The 24,908-nt window shown below is 42.1% G+C and overlaps 1 protein-coding gene across 5 annotated transcripts in view; it reads left to right on the top strand.

Annotated features, from left to right (window-relative positions):
• The window catches only part of KCNAB1 (potassium voltage-gated channel, shaker-related subfamily, beta member 1), a 613,103-nt gene that overhangs the window by 553,088 nt on the left and 35,107 nt on the right, over positions 1 to 24,908 (top strand). For all 5 annotated transcript variants that reach the window (XM_006897776.1, XM_006897775.1, XM_006897777.1 and 2 more), the window contains one exon: positions 23,421 to 23,506. In XM_006897776.1, coding sequence (XP_006897838.1) covers positions 23,421 to 23,506 — 86 coding nt within the window. The remainder of the gene's footprint in view (positions 1 to 23,420; positions 23,507 to 24,908) is intronic.

Below are 24,908 nucleotides of genomic sequence, written 5' to 3'. Positions count from 1 at the left end.
AATGATTGGATGAAAGAGTGAATAAGTATCTTAGAAATGGGATATGTGAAGTTCCAAAGTAAAGTAGATCCAACTTAATTCTTGCTTTGTTTCCTCACAACAGTGAACGTTCAGTTACCTAGTCTCATTTGCCATATTTGGAGGTAATGTTTAAAAGGAGAGGTTCACCAAGACATTCTTATTGTCCACTTCTCATCTACAATGACAGTAACATCCAGGTGCTGGCTCTTTCTCCAGAAATCTGATGCTGTCTAATGTAAGGGTAATTCTGTGAGTATTATAATATTCAGATCCTGGTAATGCAATAAGCAAAGCTTGGAAGGCTAACAAAAAGGCCAGCGATTTGAACCTATAGGTTGGAAGTTCAAAACCACCAGCCAGTCCTCAAGCCTGAGATGAGGTGCTTTGCTTCTTTTAAGATTTGTGTTCTTGAGAACCCTCAAGTGTCGAGGGAGGGTTGCTACGATCATAATCAACTCACAGGCAGGGGGTCTGAGTTTTATTAATTATTATTATTATCCACCTAAAACTATCCAACCTATTTTATTTATAGCTCTGGCCAGGAAGCTCCCCAGAGCTACTAGTGTACCTCAAATCAATTTAATCTTTGGGCCAGAAAGGCTGTGATAGCTGAGTTAAAAAAAAATTAATATGGAGAAAATTCTTTTCATATCCAAGAAGATGAGCCAAATCCTACCAAGCCTGTGGCAAAAACTGTGCTCCAATTTTACTAAATGCATTTTCTTTCTATTTTAACTGCAAATCCATCAACATTTTTTCTGCTACTAGCAAAGAGAGCTCAGAGAAGAAAACCAACAAAGTAGTGCCATTTACAATAGCCAACCACAAATAGAGATAATTGGGAATGAACCTAACTAGAGACTAAAACGACTTGTAGAGAAAACTACAGATCATTTCTGCAAGACACAATAAAAGACCTAAGGAAATGGGAAAATGTGCCCTGTTGATGAATAGGAAGACTCAATATTTTGAAAATGGCCATCCTACCAAAAAAAATCTACATGTTCAATGCAATCCCAATACAGACACCAAATTCATTTTACAAGGAGATCAAAAGTGAAATTTTCAAGTTTGTTTGGAGAGGAAAGAGACCTCGAATAAGCAAAGTACTTCCAAAAACCAAAAAATGAAGTGGGAGGCATAGTATTCCCTGACCCCAAAATATTTACTACACAACAGTAGTTAACTAAAACAGCATGGTACTGGTACGATGACAGGCACATAGACCAATTGGACAGAATTGAGAACCCAGAAATGGACCTTTTTATCTTTGGTCAACTGATAATCGACAAGGAAATGAAATTTAGTAAATCGGGAAATTACAGCCTCTTCAACAAATGGGGCTGGCAAAGCTGAAACAGGATCCACATCTCACACAACACACAAAAGTCAACTCAAGATGATCAGAGACCTTGGAGTAAAACTGAAAACCTAAACTTCATCAGAGACAAAATGGAACCAAAGTTAGAAGGACTTGTCTATGGTATAAAGAGGCTGACAAGTATAGCCAGAAATGCACACTCTGAAGAGGATAGAATTAGTGAATGGGGCCTTCTAAAGGTTAAATCCCTGTGTGCACCAAAAACTTTTTCCAACAGGGTGAAAAGAAAATCTATCAACTGGGAAAAAATATTTGACATACCATCTCAGATAAGGGTCTCATAACAAAAGTTTACAGAATATTCTTGAGCCTTCAGAAGAAAAAGACTGATAACCCAATTACAAAATGAGCAAAAGACATGGAAAAAGACTTTTCATAGAGGAAGACATTTGGATGGCCAACAAACACATGAAGAAATGCTCCAAATCACTGGCAATGAGAGAGGCAAATAAAAACCATAATGAGATACCATTTCACCCCAGTAGCAGTGGCAAAGTTTAGCAGGGCTGCAAGTAATAAATATTAGAGAAGACATGGAGAGGTAGGAACTCTCATACACTGTCGGTGGGATTGTAAAATGGTAAAACCATTCTGGAAGGCAGTTTGGAATTTCCTTAAAAAGTTGAACATAGAAACTCCATATGACCCAGCTATTCCACTCCTAGGAAAACTTCCAGGGAAGTCAGAACTGAGACACAAATGGAGATCTATACACCAATGTTCATTGCAGTATTATTCACCATCCCAAGAACACAGAAAAAAGCCTAAATGTCCAACCACACAGAATGGAATGAGAATTGTGGTACAGTCACATGATGGAATTCAACACAGCACTGAGGAGAAACAATTGTGAAACATACTACATAACTTGAGAAAGAGTGGAGAGCATTATACTGAATGAACTAGTGATCCTTCTAGTTTTACAATAATGGCCTTATACAGTATTTGTCCTTAACTTAGTCTCATAAGGACAAATACTGAATAAGGCCATTATTGCAAAAATAGAAGGATCACTAGTAAAGCATGTACAGGGACCCAAGGGGAAAGGTGTGGGTAAGGATGGGTAGGAGCAAAACCACAGCATTGCACAATTTGGTGGGTGGAGGAGTGTGTAAAGGACATAGAAAGGATCTGGTGGGAGCCTGAGAAGACAGGGTAATGATGGACAAGGTCCAATGGTTATTTTCTAAAACATAATGCATGGAAATGATTGTATGAGGCACAATATGAATGAAGAAAGAGTGAAGCACAAAGTAAATGAAATTTGTAAGCAAACCAATATAAAATAAAAGAAAAAGAAAAAAATTTTTTACTACTACTCTAGATCTTCAGATGACACAACCCTGCTTGCTGAAACTGAGGAGGACCTGAAGCGCTTGCTGCAGAGGGTCAAGGACAGCAGCCTCCAGTATGGATTGAGGCTCAATGTCAAGAATACAAAGATTCTCACCACTGGACCAATTGCCAGCATCAGGATGGATGGCAAAGAGATTGAGATTGTTCACAGCTTCAGTGTGCTTGGCTCCACGGTCAACACTCTTGGTACCAGCAGCCAGGAAATTAGAAGACATATTGTCATGGGAAAGTCTGCTGTCAGGGACCTCTCCAAAGTACTGAAGAGCAATGGTGTCTCTCTGGAGACTAAGGTGCCTCTGATATTGGCCATGGTCTTTGCAATCACCTGTTATGCATCAGAGAGCTGGACAATGACTAAGGAGGATAAAAGGAGAATTGATGCCTTCAAGCTGTGGTACTGGAGAAGAGTATTGAGAATACCATGGACTGCTAGGAAAACAAACAGATTCATCCTGGAGAGGGTCAAACCGGGCTGCTTCTTGGAGGCAAGGGTTCTGAGGCTCCATCTAACATGCTTTGGACATGTCGTGAGGAGAGACCAGTCCTTGGAGAAGGACATCATGCTTGGGAGGGTGGAGGGACAGTGCAAGAGAGGAAGATACATGTCTTTAGAGAGGGACATCATGCTGTGTAGAGTAGAGGGACAGCGCAGGAGGGGAAGACCCCCTATGAGGTGGATTGATTCAGTGACTGGGGTAATTGGGATGGGTGTGTCAGAGACAGTGCGATTGGCGCAGGATAGAGCAGAGTTTAGGGCTGTTATACATAGGGTTTCTATGAGTTGCAAGTGCCTTGACGGTACATAACAACAACAACAACAACCAACTCTAGATCTATTCAGCAGGTATTTTATCTGTTACAGAACAAGTCATCACATGAAAGGAGAAATTCATTTCATCCAATCTAAGACACAACACTGGTAGCAGGGGTGGGCTGACTTCTGATTTTAAAACCTCATGTTTCTTTCACAAGGGGCTCCATTCCCAGTGTGGTGATCTTCATGAAGAATTTAATTCACTGAACCCCTAACGTGTGCTGAGCTTTTAGGCACTGACTGAAAATAAGTGACTCCTTCTACTCCTCACAGCCCTTCAGTCAGAACCCACCCACAGAGGAGCCGTCAGTGGGTTTCCATGGCTGTCAAGGGAGTGGTCGGAGACTGTCCCCAGCGGAGCAGCAGGTTTAAACCGCATGGAAGCGGGCCCTTTGGGGTGGAGCAAAAGTCCTCATAGGCTTTGTCACTAAGAAAGAAGTGACTAAATCAGGCAAAAACCCTGCCCTTATAAAAAATATATATATTCTTATGAAGGAGACAATCAGTTAATAAGAGAGATATTACAGGTAGTAGTAATAGTAAGGAGAAAAACTAAATGATGTCTCAGAGGGAGTTGAGAAGCAACAGGACAGGTCTGGCTAAGCCTACAGGGACTCGGCCCAAATAAAAGGCACAGCTTTGGAATCAGCTCACTTCCAAACACTCATTCCGTGTGATTTTTAAGTCATTTAACCTCTGTAGGTGCACAGTGAATTAAGTGCTTGAAAAGTTGGCAGTTTGAACCCACCAGGTGCTCTGATGGAGAAAATGAGGCAGTCTGCTTCCGTGAAGATCCACAGCCTTGGAAACTCGAGGGTCGTCCCACACACGGGGTCTCTCAGAGACAGAGTCGACTTAAAAGCAATGGGTTCTTTGTTTTCTTATTTATAAAGTGTAAATAAAAAAATAATACCTAATCTATAGGGTTATTTTGCCAATTAAGTGATGTGGGATACATATAAAGAAAGAGACCTTTAGAATGCTATCTAGTACATCGTTAACTCACAAAGTTAACAGAAAGCTCCCCCCCACACACACATTGTCCTGCAATCAATATAAATATGTCATGTGAGAAATTACCTTGATGGAAGGAATGGTAACCTCCAGGGCCACAGTTGGGCTACCCTGGAGGGCTTTACAGAAAGGCTCACAGAACAAATTAAGATGCTTCAATCACATGGCTTATTAAATCCATTAGATGCCGAGGGAAAGAGACACCGGGTTGTGGGCACACTTAGGGTAGAAGACCAACCAAGGAAGGGGCCAAACTTCTTGAAACCTAGGCCGTGTCGTGTTCATAGATTCTGTTTTCTCTTTCTGCTTTTCTCTGCATCACTTAGGAGGACATTAGGTTATTCAGACCAGGGTTGGGTTTTCGGCAGATGGGTCAAAAGCATACTTATTTTATCAAAGGCCACAAAGACAAGCCCACTGGGCCATTCACTGCAACTATCCACTTAGCCTGATGAACAGTTATGAATTGACCTTACGCACATTCTTGTGCATGTGCAGAAGACTTTTGAGGCTAGAAATGAGGTCAGTAATAAATGGCCAATTTAAGATCTCATTTCAGTCCTCGCATGTATAACTTGTGTGTCATGAATGTTTGGGGCCACGTGTCCATCACTGCTTTGTGACTTGTGAAGGGTCGTCCCACCCCTGCCTTTGACTGTCCAGTGCACACATTCTCAGCTCTGTCTGGAGCTACTTTGATTAAGAGACGGTTTGTTTAATCTACTTAGCTTTACCTCACACATTACTCAGTTTCCCCCTGTGTCTCACAAGCTACTTGAAGCGCTACCATTAATTTATTCTCCCTGCTTATTTGCTTCTCTTATGTTCTAAAGCAGAATGAAATAATCTTAAGTACAGCAAAGGCATATGACCACTCACTACCCTTACATGTTGACATGCTGTCTCAGATTTATAAACTCTGTCCTTGTTGGGTGCTATTGAATCCATTCTGACTCATAGAGATGTCACGTGTTAGACTCCCATGGAGTTAGACAGCTTGTGCCCACCTCACCCCCACCCCTGCTCTCCTGTAAAATCTTCTGTTGTTTTTATTTTTAGGTGGTTGCTACTGAGTCCATTCTAACTTACAGAGACCCCATGAGATAGAGAAGAAATGCCCCACAGAATTGCCTAGATGGAAATCTGTTTTAGAAAGTCACAGAGTTTTTCTTGCTTAGAGTCACTGAGTGGATTTGAACTATCAAACTTTCAGTCAGCAGCTAAGACCTTTGACTGTCGTACCACAAGACTCCTTTTTACGTTTTCTAACCTAATTGTGAGTTTTCTGGGCCCACTTGAAAGGACCCCTGGTAGTACAGTGTTGAAGCACTCAATTTCTTTTTTTTCTTTTCTTTTCTTTTTTTTTTTTAATTTTTGTGTGTGTGTACCGTCAAATCAGATCTGACTGGTACAGGAGGATATTGCGCCTCCTTCTCCGGCAGAGCGTCTGGTGGATTCAAACCGTGTTCCTCTGGGATTGCAGTGCAGCTGCTTGCCACTAGACCACCAGAGCTCCCCTCAATTTCTAACCAATAAAGATCAGAAGTTAGAACCCAGCAGCTGCCATGGGGTAGAAGGATGTAGCAGTCTGATTCCATAAATACGGAAAGCATTAAAAACTGTGTGGGAAAGTTGTGCTCTGTTCTATTTTGTCATTATGATTTAGAATCTATCAGATGTAAGTGGTCTAAGCCCACTGGAAAAGTTTCCAGAGTTCACAGAGGTCTTCAAACTTGTATCTGTGTGACAGTTCAGCACACACCTATTAGACAGACATCAAGCAGTTCCCCGATAAACAGATTATCTTGTTCCAACTGGCTCCCACAGAGAGAACAGGAGAAATTAACAGCATACTAAGAAGTTCAGCTTGCCAAAGCTGCTGAACATATGTGATGTAGGAGCCAGCTTGAAAGAAAACTGTATTCCAAATAACAGTATGTATTCACTTGATTCGTTTCAATAAATGGGTGGAGGTGCTCACTTACCTATGCCAAGAAATTTGAAGACAGTTACCTGGCCAACCTGTTGGAAGAGATCCACATCTGTACCCATTCCAAATAGAAGTGACCTAGCAGAATACCTCTGTGTTATCAAATTATTAAGTAATAACATTAATATCTGTGTTTCATTGATTATGCAAAGGCATTTGACTGTGTGGATCATAACAAACTGTGGCTGACTCTGAGAAGAATGGGAATCCCAGAACATTTAATTGTGCTACTGCGAAACCTATACTTGGACCAAGAGGCAGTAGTCAGAACAGAGCAGGGTAACACTGCATGGTTCAAAATTGGGAAGGGTGTACACCAGGGATGCATCCTGTCTCCAAACCTTTTCAACATGTATGCAGAGCAGATTATCCGAGAGGCTGGGCCCTATGAGGAGAATTGTGGCATCAGGATTGGTGGAAGATCTATTAACAATCTGCGTTATGCAGATGACACAACCCTGCTTGCTGAAACTGAGGAGGACCTCATGCACTTGCTGCGAAGGGTCAAGGACTGCAGCCTTCAGTATGGACTGAGGCTCAATGTCAAGAAGACAAAGATGCTCACCACTGGACCAATTGGCAGCGTCAGAATGGATGGTGAAGAGATTGAGATTGTTCACAGCTTCAGTCTGCTCGGCTCCACAGTCAACACTCTTGGCACCAGCAGTCAGGAAATCAAAAAGCGTATCGCGATGGGAAAGTCTGCTGTTAGGGACCTCTCTAAAGTACTCAGGAGCAACGGTTTTTCTCTGGAGACTAAGGTGCGCCTGATACAGGCCATGGTCTTTGCAATCACTTGTTATGCATCAGAGAGTTGGATAATGACTAGGGAGGACAGAAGGAGAGTGGATGCTTTTGAGCTGTGGTGCTGGAGAAGAGTACTGAATGTACCATGGACTGCCAGGAAAACAAACAGATTCATCTTGGAGAGGATTAAACCAAGGATTCCGGGGCTTCGTCTGACATATTTTGGTCATGTTGCCAGGAGGGACGGGTCCTTGGAGAGGGACATCATGCTTGGGAGGGTGGAGGGACAGCGCAGGAGGGGAAGACCCTCTATGAGATGGATTGATTCGGTGACTGGGGTGATGGGTGTGTCAGAGGCAGTGCGGTTGGCGCAGGATAGAGCAGGGTTTAGGGCTGTTGTGCATAGGGTCACTATGAGTCGCAAACGACTCGACGGCACATAACAACAACAACAACATAGTGCACAGGTGAAGTCTTGTTGAAGATAATTAAGAATTGTTTCAGCAGAACGCCAACCAGAAACTATTAGAAACTCAAGTTCAGTTTAGAAGAGGATATGAAATAAGGAGTACCATTGCTGGTGCAACATTCTTCTAAGTGGTCCAGCACTCTTCTGTCAATTTGGGTTTTCTGTGATGCTAAACCTTGTGCCATTGGGGGGGGGGGTCAAATGCCATAATGATTATCCATGGTGGACAGTGTTTGATGGCGCTCCCAGTTCAAGACAGGTTTGGAAGCAGGAGTGACATCCACTTCCCAAACAACATGGCTCTGGAAACTCTATGAACTTGGAGAAATATCAATAGTTAAAGAAAGGCTTCAGGCCTTTTGCTCATAGGGTTGCTCTGAGTCATGTTAGACTCAATGGCAATCAACAACATTGCTAGTGTTAAATGCATCATGGCTGTAAACAGAAAACACCACAACGTGTGTGTGTGTGTGTGTGTGTGTGTGTGTGTGTGTGTGTGTGTGTTTTATTGACTCTGCAAAAGCCTTCTGAGATAGATAACAGTCATTCAGATAGATAACATTATCAATGAAATGGTAGTGAAAATGGAGAATGAGAATTCCAGGACACTTCATTGTGCTCATGCAGTACTTGTACATAGACAAAGAGGTAGTCATTGAAACAGAACAAGGGCAAAACATATGGTTCAAAATCAGGAAGCGTGTGTATCAGAGTTGTGTCCTTAGTAGCCTAGCAAATAATTCAAGAAGCTGAACCAAATGAATAAAAATGTATTAGAATTGGATTCATTAACAACCTACAATATGACACAATCTCGCTTGCTAATGCAGAGGATTTGAAGCATGTATTGATAAAGATCGAAGACTGGGGCCTTCAACATGGATTATCCCTCAACACTTAGAAGACAAAAATCCTTGCAATGAAACAATATGTAGCATCACGAAAACTGATAAAAGATCAAAGTGGTCCAGGGCTTCATTTTTATTTTATTTGATTCATATTCACCTGGGCAAAAGCAGTCAGGAAATCTCGGCATATCTGTTGCAAACAACTTCTTGAATGTGTTTTAGAGCAAAGCTGATGTGTTTTACAATAGATTTATCCATTACAGTAGTAAATTGTTTGATTTCTCTTTTGCAAATCATTTTATTGTGATTTGAGTGCAAGTTCACAAAGGATGTCACCTCTTCTTTCAACAATTCGCACACATTCTGTTTTGTAACATTCATTATAATACCCACCATGGAGCCACACTTCCCACTCCCTCCCTGTAATTCTCGCTCTCATTGGTCCTTCCATCCTGAAAGAGGACTGAAACTGCCTCTGACCCAAGTCATGGTATTTTTCAATTCTCTCATGTGCATGGGAAAGCTAGCCATTGGATGAAGAGGAAGACCAAAGAAGAAGTGATGCTTTTGAGCTGTGCTGCTGACTGCCCTGGGGTCTGCCAGGAGAAGAAAGAAATCTTTCTCGGAAAAAGTGCAGCCAGAATGTTCCTTAGCAGCAAGATGGGAAGACTTTGCCTCATGTTCTTGGAACGTGATTCTAAGGAGGAAGCATTCCTGAGAGGACACCATGCTTGGAAGACCCTCGGTGAGATGTATTCCCATATTGACATAGTGGCTGCATCCATGAACTCAAACAAAGCAGTGACTGTAAAGACAAAGCAGGAACAAACATACCTTTTGTTGTCGGGGGATTTCTGTGAATCTAGGAACAGTTTCGATGGCCCCTAGAATAACAAAACTAACAGCAGTCATCAGTTCTTTGTTTTATGGTTTCTTGGGAAATGAAAGATTGCCACCGACATTCCATTATACCCTAATTAGAAGAAAAGATCCTGGTGAAGGATGTGCTTATATTCCTGAGATTTTGCTTCTTCCTATAGTCTTCTCCGCCAGCTCTGGTTTTTTCCTACTTTCCATGTTGGGCCAACAGTAAGCTGAGAGTTGAACCTGACCGTCATTGCTGTTGTTGTGAGGTGCCTTTGAGTAGAGCATGGCTCACAGCTTAGTGAGATACGGAAGGAGAAGCAACGTGGGTTGCACGCCTTGGCCCTTATTACTGTGCCTCCTCTCCTGTTTGTGCTCCATTGTACATCGAGGTTTCAAAGGCCTGTTATATTTTTGAAGTGGATGGCCAATCCTTCTTCCTAATCTGTCTTAATTTGGATGCTTCACTCTAGAACAATACCTGACAGACAAGCATTTTCTCGAAAGGAGCAGATGAAAGATGCTTCCCCTTACAGAAAGAACCCGTACATTCAGTTTCCTCCCCTCCCACCACCCCGTGTGCGCACACGTGCGTGTGTGTCTGTGTGTGTGTTGTCCGTCTCTTTCCTTTTCCTGCCACATCAGCATTCCTTATACTACTCCCTCCTACCCCATCCAGCACCTCTCTCCCCCCAGCCACCCCTTGATATGATGGCTTAGGCCACAAGTCACTTCTGTGATGTCTTGTACCTCTCACTGCTTCTGCACTGCTGCTGTTTCTCATGCTGACCTGTCTCACATTTAAGGGGATTTAAGTCCAAATCCCATGTGCCAGCTTCAGGAAAGGATTTTTGTCTGAGGCAGTACTGAGGAAAGGTTCTGGACCCTGAGCTTCTACTCCAAGGCTGTTGTTTTGTTTTGTGACTTAGTCTCACATACATTGGCCATGTGGCCAAGATGGACCAGTCCTGGGAGAATGACATCATGCTCAGAAGGTTGGAGGGACAGTGCAGGAGAGGAAGACCTCGGGTGAGATGGATTGACACAATAACTGGGGCAATGGGAGTAGGTGTGTCGGAGTCAGTGAGACTGGCTCAGGATACAGCAGGGTCCAGGGCTGTTGTACATAGGGTCGCTATGAGTCACTTGACAGCACGTAACAACAACATGTTTGTGACCCTCATAAAGCTCAGAAAGATTGTTTTCTCCTCTTCCCCTTGAGATGTTTCTAGTAAGGTTTGAGGGTAGAAACAAGAACGTTTCCTCATCTCACCCCAGCTGTCAGATGAAAAACAGGGCTGCTTAGTATTCTGGATCTGTGGGCCTGTAACTCATGTGAACTTCCTTCCGGGTAAGTTGTCATCTCCCTGAAAGATATCTGGAGTTGTGACAAGATTGAACTCCGTATTCTGAAAGGAGGTCGACTCAGTCTCTGGGGAACTTATTTCTAGAAGTTCCTCGTGAGCCACAGCTGAAGTGCAGTGACATTCCAGGACTTGGGGACTGGAATGCTCCACCTTGGAGCTCATGAGACTCTGCAGGCGGGACCTTGAAGTAACAGCATCCTGTGACTTAGACCCCACTGATGCTAAACCCGTCCTGACTCACGCCATCCCCACTCGTCCTTAGAGTAGAAATGTGCTCCGTAATGTTTTCTTAGCTGTGATCTTTATGGAAACAGACCCTCAGCCCTTCCTCCATTATGTGGATTCTAATGGCATCTCATGCTAAGATGATCACTCGGTTAAGGTGAGACCAGATTTTTTTTTAACGGGATGGCGCTTCTTAGACTTCATAATTACTAAACAACCTGGAGTATGAGTCTTTGTCTCTGGAGAAGTTGCACTTTATGAAGAAGAATGTGGCATCAAGATTGGAGGAAGACTTATCCACAACCTGTCATGCAGATGATATAAACTGGCTTACAGAAATCTAAAGCTTGAAGCACTTCCTGCAAAAGATCAAAGACTACAGCTTTTGATTTAGTTGACATCTCAGGAACAAGAAAACAAAATCCTTATCACTGGGCCAATAGGCAACAGCACAATAGATGGAGAACAAACTGAAATTGTCAGTTACTTCATCTTACATGGAACCATAATCAAAGCCCTTGGTACCAGCAATGAAGAAATCAAAAGAAATATTATATTGAAAAAGTCTATTGTCAGTGACCTTTCCAAAGTACTAAGGTGCAATAATGTCAGTTTAAAGACCAAGGTGCCCCTGATTAAAGCCATGATCTTTTTTAATCATTTGCTATGCATCACAACCCAAAGGTACATGGTTCAAATCCACCAGCTGCTCCAAGGGAAAAAGATGGGCCATCTTCTCCCAGGCAGTTAACTGCCTCTGAAAATCCATCAGAGGGCCGGCAGTGAGTCGGTTCAGACTCCACAGCACACAACAACAATAAAACTTCACATGCTGCTTGTTAGGTGCTATTCAGTCGAAACTGACTCATACAAAGATGACCCTCCAGGCGCTCTGGAGAGGCTGTAAACCGAATGGGGAGGACGGTCCATCCTTCTTCCTTCAGAGCAGCTGATACTTATGGCTAAATATTTTAAACGAGCTCATTTAAGTTGTCGTCATGTGCCAATGAGTTGATTAAACACCTAGTGAACCTGTAGCATAGACTAGAATTGCCCCATAGGGTCTCCAGGACCACAGTCTTTAGGAAAACAGACCGTCTTAACTTTCTCCCATAGACAAATGGTTGCACAACTGGAAAGATGCGATCAACATAAGTGAATGAAACGTGTTTAAATTGCTGGATTGGTATATCTTCTATATCTTCTGCTGTGTATATTCTCAATAAAAATAGTATTATATTTTTTGCAATGTTATCAAATTAAGAGGTAGAGCTCAGGTAATTGACATAATTTTTAAAATATCTTCATTTATACGTCAAGGAAGACTAAGGCTAGAGGCTGACTATGAACAGATCATCAATTGCTCGTTCTAGCCTAAGCAGGGCCAAGTTCAAATGGAAAGCTGAGAAAATTCAAACAAGCCCACTCAATCAAAATATGACCTTGAGTATATTCCAAGTAAATTTAGACACCGTTTCAAAACTAGGCTTGATGCTCTGAACACGAACAACTGAGAACCAGGCAAGTTGTGGGATGGTATCAAGGACCTTGTACATGGACAAAGCAAAACGGTGACAGAGCATTAACACACATGGCAACTAACTCGAAGACCAGAGGTGCCTCCATCACAGGCTCCGGCTTCCTCGGGTTTCCAATAACAACAAAAATGAAAATAAATTTCAAAAAGCCAGATGTTAGTCCTGCAAAGTGTGCGAAAAGCAAATCATTCGAATCCACCAGCTGCTTCGCAGGAGAAGGAAGGGCAATCTCTTCCCATAAGATTTACTGTCTCTGAAAACCTGCTGGGGGGTTAGCTAAGAGTCGGTAACGATCCAATGACACATGACAGCAACAACACAACTGATAGCGAACCCATCAGTATACTAGAGTGGATACCAGCAGCCAATTCCATGCAGACGCTAGACACCCTGCCAGCCACAGAAGCTATTAGATAGACATTTCCTGTCTATTAGATGTTTTTGCTGCATCCACTTACTAAACAACATGCCTCTGGAAACTCTATGAACTTTGATAAATACCGATCATTCTAGAGGGGCTTTCATGCCTTTTGTTCATAGGGTCACTATGAATCGTGCTCAACTTGAAGGCAATCAACAACAAACAACACAACACTAGTGTAACAGAGGGGGGGAAATCCCTACTGTAAGAGGTTTTGCAGTGTGCTCCTCAGAGAGTACTGCCCCACTCACCAAAGCTTCTGGACCTTTATCATGTGTTTTTGCTAGGTGTGGTCGAGTTGACTAGCCTTCTGATGATCCTGTGAGCGACAGATCTGAACCCTGCCCTCTCCTGCGCCATCCTCCTCACATCTCTGTCACACTAGAGCCCGTTGTTACAGTCACTGTGTCAACACATCTTGATGAGGGTCCTCCCCTCCTCCGCTGACCTTCCACTTTTTCAGGCATGATGTCCTTTTCTAAGGACTGGGCCCTTCCGAAAACATACCCAAACTGTGTGAATGAAGTTTCATCATCCTTCCCTCTAAGGAGCACTCTGGCTATACCCTCTTCAAGATATATTTGTTTGTACTCTTGGCAGTCCATATTTAGTACTCCCACCTAGCACCACAACTCAGACATCAATTCTACTCTGTCATCTTTATTCACTGCCCAACTCTCAGGGGCACGGCAAATAATTGAGAAGATCATGGCTTGGATCAGATGTATCTTCATCTTTAAATGGACATCCCTTCTCTTTAGCCCTGTGGACAAGTTCCTGACTGCAGACTAACGCAACTTGTTCCCAACGCAACAAGTCTTTTGATTTCCTCACTGTTGGTACCAAAGGTGTGTTGACTGTGAATCCAAGTAATGATGAAATACAACATCAACGATTTCGATCTTTTCTTCATCTATCATGATGTTGCATGTTTGCACAGCAGTGAGGACTTTTGTCTTCTGGATAACGAGATGCAATCCAGACTGAAGCTGCAGTATTTGATCCTCTGCAGCAAGGATCCAGCACTTCAAGTCCTTGTCACTTTCATGACACAGGTTGTTGATGCGTCTTCCTCTGATCCTGATGCTCCGTTCTTCCTCAGAAAGTCCAGCTGCTCAATATTTGCTTAGCATGTAGTTTGAACAAGTACAGAGAAAGGAAACAGCTCTGGTGCACACCTTACCTGATTTTAAACATGTGGAGTTCCATTGCTCTGTGAGGGAAAATACCTCTTGGTCTAGTATAGGCTTCCCAGGAGCTCACGTAAGTATTCTGAGATTCCCATTCTTTTCACTGTTAGCCACAGCTAGTTATGATCCACGTTTGAGAAACCCGAGAAGTTCACTGGTTTATGTGGGAAAAGATGAGAGCCATTAGCAACAGGAAAAGAAAGAAAAAACAGAGCCAAGGAAAGGGAATCATGAAGACTGTATAAGCAAAGAAAGAAATCATTTACAGTCTTTTAAATATTGAATAGTTGGGAGTAAAACAAAAAAAAATGTTCAAAGATGACATAGGGAAGTTGATATTGAAGGATATTATGTTGTTGTGTACCATCAAGTCAGAACCGACCCATAGCTCATCCTCCAGAGGGGTTTCTGAGGCTGTAAATTTCATGCGATAAAGTGGTCTGGAAAATCTGCAGAGACAAGGGTATGGTCATTAAATGGAGCTGGGGAGAGTGGTTAGCAGTCTTCCGTAATGACTTGAGAAATGAAATGAGGCCACTGTTTTCTACAATAGACTCTAAACAATTGTTGTTAGGTGTTATGGAGTCAACATGACACATAGCAATGTACGAACAGTGGATCTGAAACCCTTCCTAGCCTGTACGTTTCTCATCATCTCTGACACACTTGAGCCCACTGCCACAGCCACTTTGTCAATCCATCTCAGTGAGAGTCTTTTTCTCTATTGCTGACCTGTCACAAAAGATGCCTTTTTTCCAAGGATTGATTCCTCATAACAACATGCCCCATAAATGTGAGACACAATTTCACTATCCTTGCCTCTCACGAGCACCCGGGCTGCACTTTCTCCAACATATATTTGTTTGGTGTTTTTGCAGTTTATGAAATATTCAGTGCTCTTCTCCAACACCACAACTCAAAAGCATCAATTCTTTTCCTGTCATCTTCATTCACTGTCCAACTTTCAGATGCATAGCAGATAATTGAAAAGAGCGTGGCTTATATCTGTTTCACCATACGCTTTAAACTGACATTACTGCTCCTTAGTACTTTGAAGACATCTTTTACAATAGATTTTCCCAAAGAAACACTTTTTTTTAAAATTTCTTGGCTGTTGGTGGCATGGGTGTTGATTGTGAATCCAAGAAAGATGGAATTGTTGACCATTTCAATCTTTTTTCCATCTCTTCTGATGTTGCCTACTGGCCCAGTGGCGAAGATTTTTGTTTTCTTTATACTGAGTTGTAATCCATATTGAGGGATATCATCTTTGATCTTCTGCAGCAAGCATTTTAAGTCCTCCTTGCTTTCAACAATCAGAGTTGTACCATGAGCATAATGCAGGTTGTTTATGAATCTTCCTCCAATGCTGATGCCACATTCGGTTTCATAAAGCCCAACTTCTTGAACGCTCTGGTCTGCATATATATTGATTAAGTGTGAAGAAAGGATGTAGCCCTGAGGCACACCTTTCTTGATTTCATACCATACTGCGTCCCCTTGCTGTTTGGCTAACAGTTTCTTGGCCTTGGTGTAGGTTTTGTATGAGCACAATTAAGTGTTTTGAGATTTTTGCTCTTCTCAATGTTAGCCACAATTTGTTATGATTGCCACAGTCAAATGCCTTTACATAGTCAATAAATCAAAAATAGACATTCTTCTGGTATTCTCTGCTTTCAGCCAAGATCTATCTGACATCTGCAATGATATCTCTGGTGCCACGGCCTCTTCTAAATCCTGCTTGAACTTTTGACAGTTCTCTGTCAACATACTGTTCTAACAGGGTTTTGGCTAAGATATTAAGTCAGTGTTCACTCCTGGAGGCACCATGGGGGTGTCTTGGCTATCTGGTCCTCCTTCTAGTAGCACTGCTCACAGTGGTCAGGGGCCGTCGAGTCCACTCTGACTCTGAGTGACCCAATGTGCCAGAGATGTTAACTTTGTCTGATCCTGTGCTGTCCTTCCACACCCTGCTGTGTTTACCCCGTGACTGAAGTCACTGTATTAAATCCAGCTTGTTGAGGGGAAATGTGATGTATGAAACAATCGCACTGTCCTTTGTGCACCTTGCTCATGGGAGAGGATTCATCCCAGAAGTCATCTTTTTCTTTACTACCTTTCAGTATTAACCAAACACTGTAATTTTAAATATTATCATTAGGAAATAGTGGGGCCTTAGAACATGCTCAGGAGAAAGGTGCAATATTATGGCCCATCTTCTCATAATTACATCATGAGGAGTGTCAGTGGGCAGAAGTGGGAGAAGAGCTAAAACTGGAAAGACTGGAGGTGGTGACATGAGAATTGCAGGGCAGTGGTGAGGCTGGGGTGGCACCAGAAGGGAAGAGAATTATGTCATTGCCAAGGGCAAGTTCTTGGCAGCTCTTATCTGAATGTAACATGAACAATCACCCTCTTGCTAGAATTAAAGTGCATGTCTGACAAAGGAAGAAGTAATACTAAAATCGCATAGCTGCTTAACTAGGAAAACAAAAGGTCTGCCTTGAGTGTTATGTTGTTTTAAGAACTGTCTATATGGGATCAAATTGAGAGCATCACCTTGAAAGATTAGAAAGAAACCTTAGGGGCAGTCAGTTTACGTCAATGAGGGAAGAACAACTCAGAAAAAGAGGATGAGAATGGACTCAACCATTGAATCTATTCAGCAAGTCTGTGTCATTGAAATTTATTGTGGACATTGTTGATTTGGTGGTATGTTTTACTGTCTATATTCTCAACAACAAAATAAATCACACTTTTGAATCTATAGATATCATATTTCAGCAACAGCAGTGAATCACACAGCCTCCTCTTCTGCTTAGGGAGCTCAATAGAGAATGAGCAGATTCCCGGGACAGCGAGTCTGCCCTAAGAAGGAACAGCCAGCTCTGGTTCTGCCTTCAGGAAACTGTTCTGGAGACTTTAGCCAGAGTTGGTGACCCCTGAGCACCTACAGATGCCCGGTAGACAGACAGAGCCAAATATCTAACACAGCAGTCCCAGAATCTTCCACCTAGATGGAAGAAAGAAGCCCTCACCCTCCAGAAAGAAGAGACACATTTTGGGGTGCAAACCATTTGGGTTTTTTTAAAAAAAAAATTATTATTATTATTCTTTTGTGTGTGTACCATAAATAGGAACTGACTGGTACAGGAGGAGATTGTCCCTCCTTCTCCAGCAAAGCATCTGGCAGATTTGAACTGCATGCCTCTGGGATTACAGTGCAGTTTCTTGCCACTAGGCCACCAGAGCTCCCTACTCCATTTGCTTTTAAATATGAATGGAAGGGGCTGATAGTAAATAGAAAAGAAATGAAATTATTATCCAGGATCATTTTATGCTCTCAGAGAGGGGGCTGCAATCAGGTGAGAGACTCAATCCTACAGCTCTCACATTCAAATGCTGGGGAAGGAGGGGCCTGCAATTTTCCTGGATAAAAACTCCTAGTTGGGGATCCTGGCCACTGTGAGGCTATCCCATGGACCAAAGAGGACAATGGAATTTAAGAAAGGGAGCTACAATCAGGTGACTCACTTCCACAACTGGAACCTTTAAGTTGACTACAGTCCCTCTAGACAGAAACTAAACCTGGGGAATCTGGTTGCACCACTCCTCAGACAAAGGAGAACAAAGGAGAGGGGGCTACAGTACGGCACCATTCCTGCAGGGCTGCGCTGCAGACCAGGGAAGACCTGAAGGACTTTAGAAAAGGCAAACTTTCCCACTCTACAAGCCCAGCAAGGACTTCCCGTAGAGTGAGTTTCCCACGCCCATAGACTGATCACTTTAAAGATAAAGAACTGTCATCAACCTATGCCAATACAATAGAAAGGGCCTCACACATACCAAGAAAAACTTCACATAACATCAAGAAAGCAGCAGGCATCTCAACCATTGTGAAAAAAACAAATTAAGCCTTCTCCAAAAAAAAGGAGAGTAGACCCAATGAATACCCCAGAGTAAGGGAGGCAGAAGTAATCTCTTGATGCGGAGTCATATGAACAGATATGGAAGAAGGCACAAATGATGGAAGATAGAAGCCAGAAATAAAAGAAATACTGCAGAGACAGGGAACCAGAAGAAATATATTGATAAGAAGTTATATAAATAGTTACAGAAGAAAGTGCAAATGACTGAAGAAAGAATGGAAGCCTTAAAGAAAGTGAAGACTCCAGAGATAAGGAGCCAGAAGAAATATATCAATGCAGAGAAACTTGAACAACTACAGAATAAATTGCAAAAGATGGAAGAAAGAATTGAAACTATAGATAAAGAGGTACAAGAGCTTAAAAAAATCACAAGACATAGAGAGTACAGCCAACACAGTACTAGAAATAATGGAAATGCATGAAAATTCAATCCAAAATATTAAGACATAAATAGCAAACGTTCTAACATGCTAGAGGAACAAAAAAGGAGACTAGAAGTGATGGAACAGAGTCAGTGAGCTGGAAGACAAAGAACCTCAATGGGAACGTTGTTGTTGTTATGTGCCATCAAGTCTAGACGAAAAATCAGAAGTGAGACAGAAAGAAAATTAAGAAAACACTGGGATTATATGAACAGGATAACATACATATGATTGGAATTCCAAAACACTAGGGAGAAAGGGAATGTACTGAGAAAATTGTGGAAGAGCTACTAGAAGAAAACTTCCCAGGCATAACGAAGGACAAGGAAATAAACATTTAGGAAACTCAGTGAACACCAAACAGACTGGACCCCAAGAGAAAAAAAGATCAAGATATATCATAGTCAAAATCTCCAAAATCAAAGTTAAGGATAGAATACAAAATCTGTGTGAGAAAAAGAGAGTCACCTATAAAGGAAAAGCAAGTAGATTAGTTCTGATTTCTCAGCAGAAACCATGCAAGTAAGAAAACAATAGAACAGCTTATACAGAAGATTAAAAGAAAGTAATTGCCAGCAGAGAATCCTGTACCCAGCAAAGGTGTCCATCAAATATGAAGAAGAAATTAGGTCATTTCCTGGAAAGCTGGAACTTTATGAATTCATGAAAACAAGACCAACTCTACAAGAAATTCCAAGGAAAGTCCTTCACACAGAGACACTAAAGGAAGATAAATGGATCACAATTAACAAGAAACAGCTGAAAAAGAAATGCAGCAAAATGGCAACAATAAAATCTTCCTGTCAATGATCACACTTAGTGTATGGATTATATGCACCAGTCAAGAAGAAAAGACTAGCCTGCACATCTGGAAGTTCTCTGCTGGTGTACGGTTCCAGTCATTTTCGGATAATTTTCAGCAGGATTTTGCTTGCATATTATGTAAGTGATATTGCTCAATAATTTCCACACTCTGTTTTATCACTTTGGGGGGGGAATGGAAATAAATATTTCTTTCAATTAAAAAAAAGAAGAAGAAGAAGAAAAGAATAGGAGAGATGGATAAAAAAAAAAGTAAAGCCTATTAGTATGCTACTTATAAGAAACATATCTAAAAAAAAAACAAGGAAAAATCTGCACACTGACATCGCTTACTTGAGACTGGTAGAAGCCTTGGTTGTTAAATGAAGTGTGCACCAGAAGTGCTTAGAAGGCTCATTTAAATGTTGACACCTGCACCCTACAGTTTGTAAATCACTAAGTTTTTAGTAAAAATTTGCATTTCTAGCTCTGGTGGTGTTAGAAAAGGCCAAATGCTAACCAATCAAATACCCGATAGGCTCTGAGAGAGAACTACAGGGAATCCATTAAGATTTACCATCCTGGAAACCTGTTGGAAGGTGACTGCAAGTCAGAATAGACTTACGATAGTGAGTTGAACGAGGTCCCAGCTGATGCTGCTGGTTCAAGGACCACACTTTGAAAATAATTGGCATCAACAAGAATGTTATTCTATAACATTTTAGTCAGAATGCCTAGCTGACCCTTTCCCAGGTTTTCAGAGGCTGTAAACGGCACAGGAGAGCATAGCCCATCTTTCTTCCTGAAAGCAGCTGGTGGATTTGAACCACCTGCCTTTGGCTTCCTGGCTGCACAGTGGAGTCATCTGGCATCTGGGATGAGTTTTATTTTGTTGTTTGGGTTGCTGTTTTATTTATTTATTTTATTTTTTTACAAATCCATAATTTTATTTATTTGCTTTTCAATAAGTGTAAATCCTCGAGGCATCCAGCTTTACACAGCTTCTGTGCCCAATGGCCTTGGCAGGAGGGTTACTCTGAAAGTTGGCCTGTTTCCATGGCTTCGCTAGGAGTCACTGTATTGATTTTTGCTTTGTAAACATCAGCGCATCTTTTGCCTAAAGAGAAACTGTGCTTCATCTCAGGCATAAACATCTTCAATTTTAAGAGCTGTGTGCTTGAAACCTCATTCATAGCCAGCAAAGGGGCCTTGTAGCCACAGCCTCCCAGGCACCTTTGTGGTTCAGAAGTCCTGTTCCCAGGAGGTGATGGTGAGGAAAAGCCAATCTGTCTTTGTTTAATATCCCGATGCCTGGGCCTCAATCAAAGAGGCCCTGGGATGGGGGTGACTGAGGAGTCCACAGACGTGGGGAGTCCACAGACGTGGGGAGTCCACAGACAAGAGCAGTTTCTGTAGCTCCCTCGTGTTCCTAAGTCATTGTAGAATCAATGGGTAAAGAATCACCAGTCTTTGTAATGTAATGATCTTTCTGACATCTTTCCCCAACTAGGAGTCTCGCTTTTAGCAGAATGCTTTTCAAATAAATGATCTTTCCATGAGACACTGAACGACTGGATCTTGGCTCAGTTGGTTTTCTCTTTCAACAATGCTGCCCTCTAGTGTCTTTAGATATTAGAACCATATAACAGCTCGGCTGTCAGGATGGCTCTTTTCCTAACATGTAGTTAAGCAACTGATGGAATTTTTCTCTGACCTTGGAAAAGAAAAATATAGGAATGGTGAGACTTTGTATCATATATTTTTTAGTACTTTGTCAGGAGGACCCAGTCCTTGGAAAAAACCCATCATAATAGGAAAGGTGAAGGGTCATCAAAAGATGGATTGACACGGAGACATAAGGGATAGTGAATGAGGAAGGCACAGGGCAAAGTTCAGATCTGTTATTTGTAGGGTTGTTACGCGTCATAGTCGACTTGACGGTACCTAATAACAACAATTCAATTAGATTGAATTCTAATTTGAAGTAACATGACTCTCCAGAACCGTCACTTCTCACTATCCCCCACACTTCTCATGCTCATTTCTTCACTTGGTTTGTTGCTTATTGAGAAAAAATAGTTCATCAAACAAGTGCTCCCTGAATCCTTGCCATGAAGAGTTCCCCCAACATGCCTGATCCCATGGATTTTATCCTTTGCCATGTCTGTGATGTTGGCATTGAACTAGGCACCGGTATTTTTGTTTGTTTGTTTGGGGGTTTTTTTACTCATTTGTGCGTTTGTTTTTTTTTCGTACTCAAGAGCAACGGTGTGTCTCTGGAGACTAAAGTGCATCTGATAAAGGCCATGGTCTTTGCAATCACTTGTTATGCATCAGAGTTGGACAATGACTAGGGAGGATAGAAGATGAATTGACGCCTTTGAGCTGTGGTGCTGGAGAAGAGTATTGAGGGTATCATGGACTGCCAGGAAAACAAACAATGAATAAGGATGGCAGAAGAAGAATTGATGCCTTTAAACTGTGATATTGGAGAAGAGTAGTGAATATCCATGGATGGCCAAAAGCACAAACATATATATATCTTAGAAAAAAATGCAACCAACATGCTCCTTGTAGGCAAGGATGATAAAGCTTCATTTTACATATTTTGAACTTATTGCTAAGAGACTATTCCATGGACAGGGATGTCATACTCGGGAATGTAGAGGGTTGGAGAGAGAGAGGAATCCATCTTTAGCCAGATGGGTTAACACGGTGACTGCTGCAATAGGCTCTAATGTGTCACAAAGTATAAGGCTAGTTCAGGATCGGACAAGGTGTAGATCTGTTGGTCATGGAGTCTAACTGGTTCATACTCAACTCAACAGCACATAACAACAACAATTGTTGTTGTGTGCCACCGAGTTAAAACAAACCCATAGCTGTCTGTCCAGTAGGTTTTCAGAGGCAGCAAACTGCATGGAAGGGGATGGCCCAACCCGCTCCTGTGGAGACGCTGGTGGATTTAAACCGTGTGCCTTTGGGATTGCAGTGCAGCTTCTTGCCACTGGGTTACTTGTGACTAAAGAAGAAGAAAACTCCTGCCACCCACCACCTCTTGAAAGTGTCAAACGACCTGGCGTTTTGAGTGCTTAGCTGACTGACCTGCTTTACGGAACAAATGGAAGCCTTTCCGAGAATTTTCATTAAATTCTCCATATTCTCTGGTTCTGTGCCATTCTCTGCCCAGATCCACCCCTGGATTCATCTTCCTGTTCAGGAAATGTGATGTCAAACTTAGAGAAGCAGATGAGCAAGCTGGGCAGAACCCAGGCTGTCATTCCCCGGGTGTCTTCGAGGGCATGGTGTGCCGCTGTGGGCTCTCAGGCACTGTGGCGTCAGCTGTGTTCAGCATGAATATGTCTATCTTTCTGTTGTCTGCGTCGTTGTTGAACCATCTCTATTAAACAACCACGCTGTGTGAGCCCAGCTTTGCAGATCCTACTTCAAGCCACAGGCCTTCTGCCCTCGACGACCTTACATTCAAAGTCAGAATAAAAGCTTATTCTTCTCAGTTTAGTGAGTAAGCTCCCCAGCTTCTAAAAGAGGTTAACCGTGTATTCTCACAGGAGACCTGGAACCAGGAAGCAAAGTAAAAGAATTTCTGGTGGCCATGTTTCTATTATCATTTAGCCCTCTTGCTGCAAACTAAATATGCGTTATCAGTTTATGTAAGGCTGTGCCACTCTGCAAACCAACTGTATTTCAGGGCAGACTGGTTTATTATCGCTAATACTGGGGTAAGTATTAATGCAGAGAGCTGGTGTTAAATGCCAGACTGCTAATGAGAAGTTTGTTCTCACCAGCTAGCAGCTCTTCCCAAGATGCCAGTCGGGTCTGTAAAGATTTCAGTTTTGCAAACCCTACACGTTATATTGGGTCATAATGACTTGAAATCTACTTGACAGCAACAAGTATATTAATCTGGTAAAAAAGTTGCATTAAACTTCTTACTTTGGAGGAGGACCATGTAACTTTGAAAGGTTGAGAGACCATGATGTGTTTTATGTCTCCCCTTCCTAGAAATCGTCCGAGCCATGACGCACGTGATTGACCAGGGGATGGCGATGTACTGGGGCACCTCGCGGTGGAGCGCCATGGAGATCATGGTACATGCATTGCTGCTGCAGCCCCTGAGCTCCTTACGACCCATCAGCCCCTGCACACCAGTTATAAGATCGCTCACACACTTCCCTCACGACCACCAAGGCATTACAATTCTCTGGTCAATGTCACTGTGATGGAGACGGAGATCAGCATATGGTCTCAGCAGAACAAGTGCAGCTGGAGGGCTCGGGACTTTGACAGGAATCCAGTGTTAGCGTGTTCCTTGTGACAGAGGGTTAAGTGGATTTCACTGCTAATGAGATATAGATATATAAACAGAGTATTCTAGTCTTCTTAAAACATATATATTAAACACTAACCTGTTGATTTTGGAAGCAGGAGTGGCATCCACTTCCTAAACAACATGCCTCTGGAAACTCTATGAACTTTGATAAATGCTGATAGTTATAGAAAGGCTTCAGTTCATAGGGTTCCTATGAGTCTATATAATATATATGTAATATGTATTATATATATTAGGTACAGGTTATTTCTTTTTTAATTTTCTACTAGTTTATTTACAAAATTTGAATATATTGTTTTCAAGAACAAATTCTTTCCATCAAATTGTACAGCACCATGATTAATTTCCTCTGCCCCTGCACATCATCCTTCTGCTTTCAACCTCTCCCTCCCCTCTTTGGGTCCTTATACTCATTCTACAATAATGGTTTTATTCAATATTTATCCTTGTGAGACTGAGTTAGTTCACTCAGCATAATGCTCTCCTGTCCCTCCCAAGTTAGGTAATATTTTACAAAATCATTGCTCCTGTGTGCTGCATAGTATTCCACTGTGTGAATTATTTCTTAAAATTATTTCTTAAAAGAGGTACCCAAACTGATTCAGTGTAGTATACAATTAGAGAAACAATACAGAAATTATTTAGTAAAAAGATAACATGTGCAGGGACACTAGCACAAAACGTATGAAACTGCTTTGTTGATGTTGTTGTTGTTGTGTGCCGTCGAGACCCTATGTACAAGATCCTTAAACCCTGCTCTGTCCTGTGCCAACCTCACTCTCCGACACACCTACTCCCACTACCCCAATTACTCAATCGGTCCATCTCATCAAGGGTCTTCCTCTCCTGTGCTGTCCCTCCACTCTCCTAAACATGATATTTGTTCCATTCCAAAGAAAGGTGACCCAACAGAGTGAGGAAATTATCAAACAGTATCTTTAATATCACATGCAAGCAAGATTCTGCTGAAAATTATCCAAAACCGACTGGAACAGCACATCAACAGAGTACCACCAGATGGGCAGGTTGGGTTTAGAAGAGGTCGTGATACCAGGGATATTATAGCCAATGTTAAATGGATGTTGGCAGAAAGCAGAGAGTACCAGAGGAATGTCTATCTGTGCTGCTTCATTGACTATGCAAAGGCTTTTGACTGTGTG

This window comes from Elephantulus edwardii, unplaced genomic scaffold (genome assembly GCF_000299155.1).
Source record: "Elephantulus edwardii isolate Elephantulus edwardi_28Jun2011 unplaced genomic scaffold, EleEdw1.0 scaffold00215, whole genome shotgun sequence".
NCBI classification, from domain to species: domain Eukaryota; kingdom Metazoa; phylum Chordata; class Mammalia; order Macroscelidea; family Macroscelididae; genus Elephantulus; species Elephantulus edwardii.
This window is presented reverse-complemented; position numbering and strand designations above follow the sequence as displayed.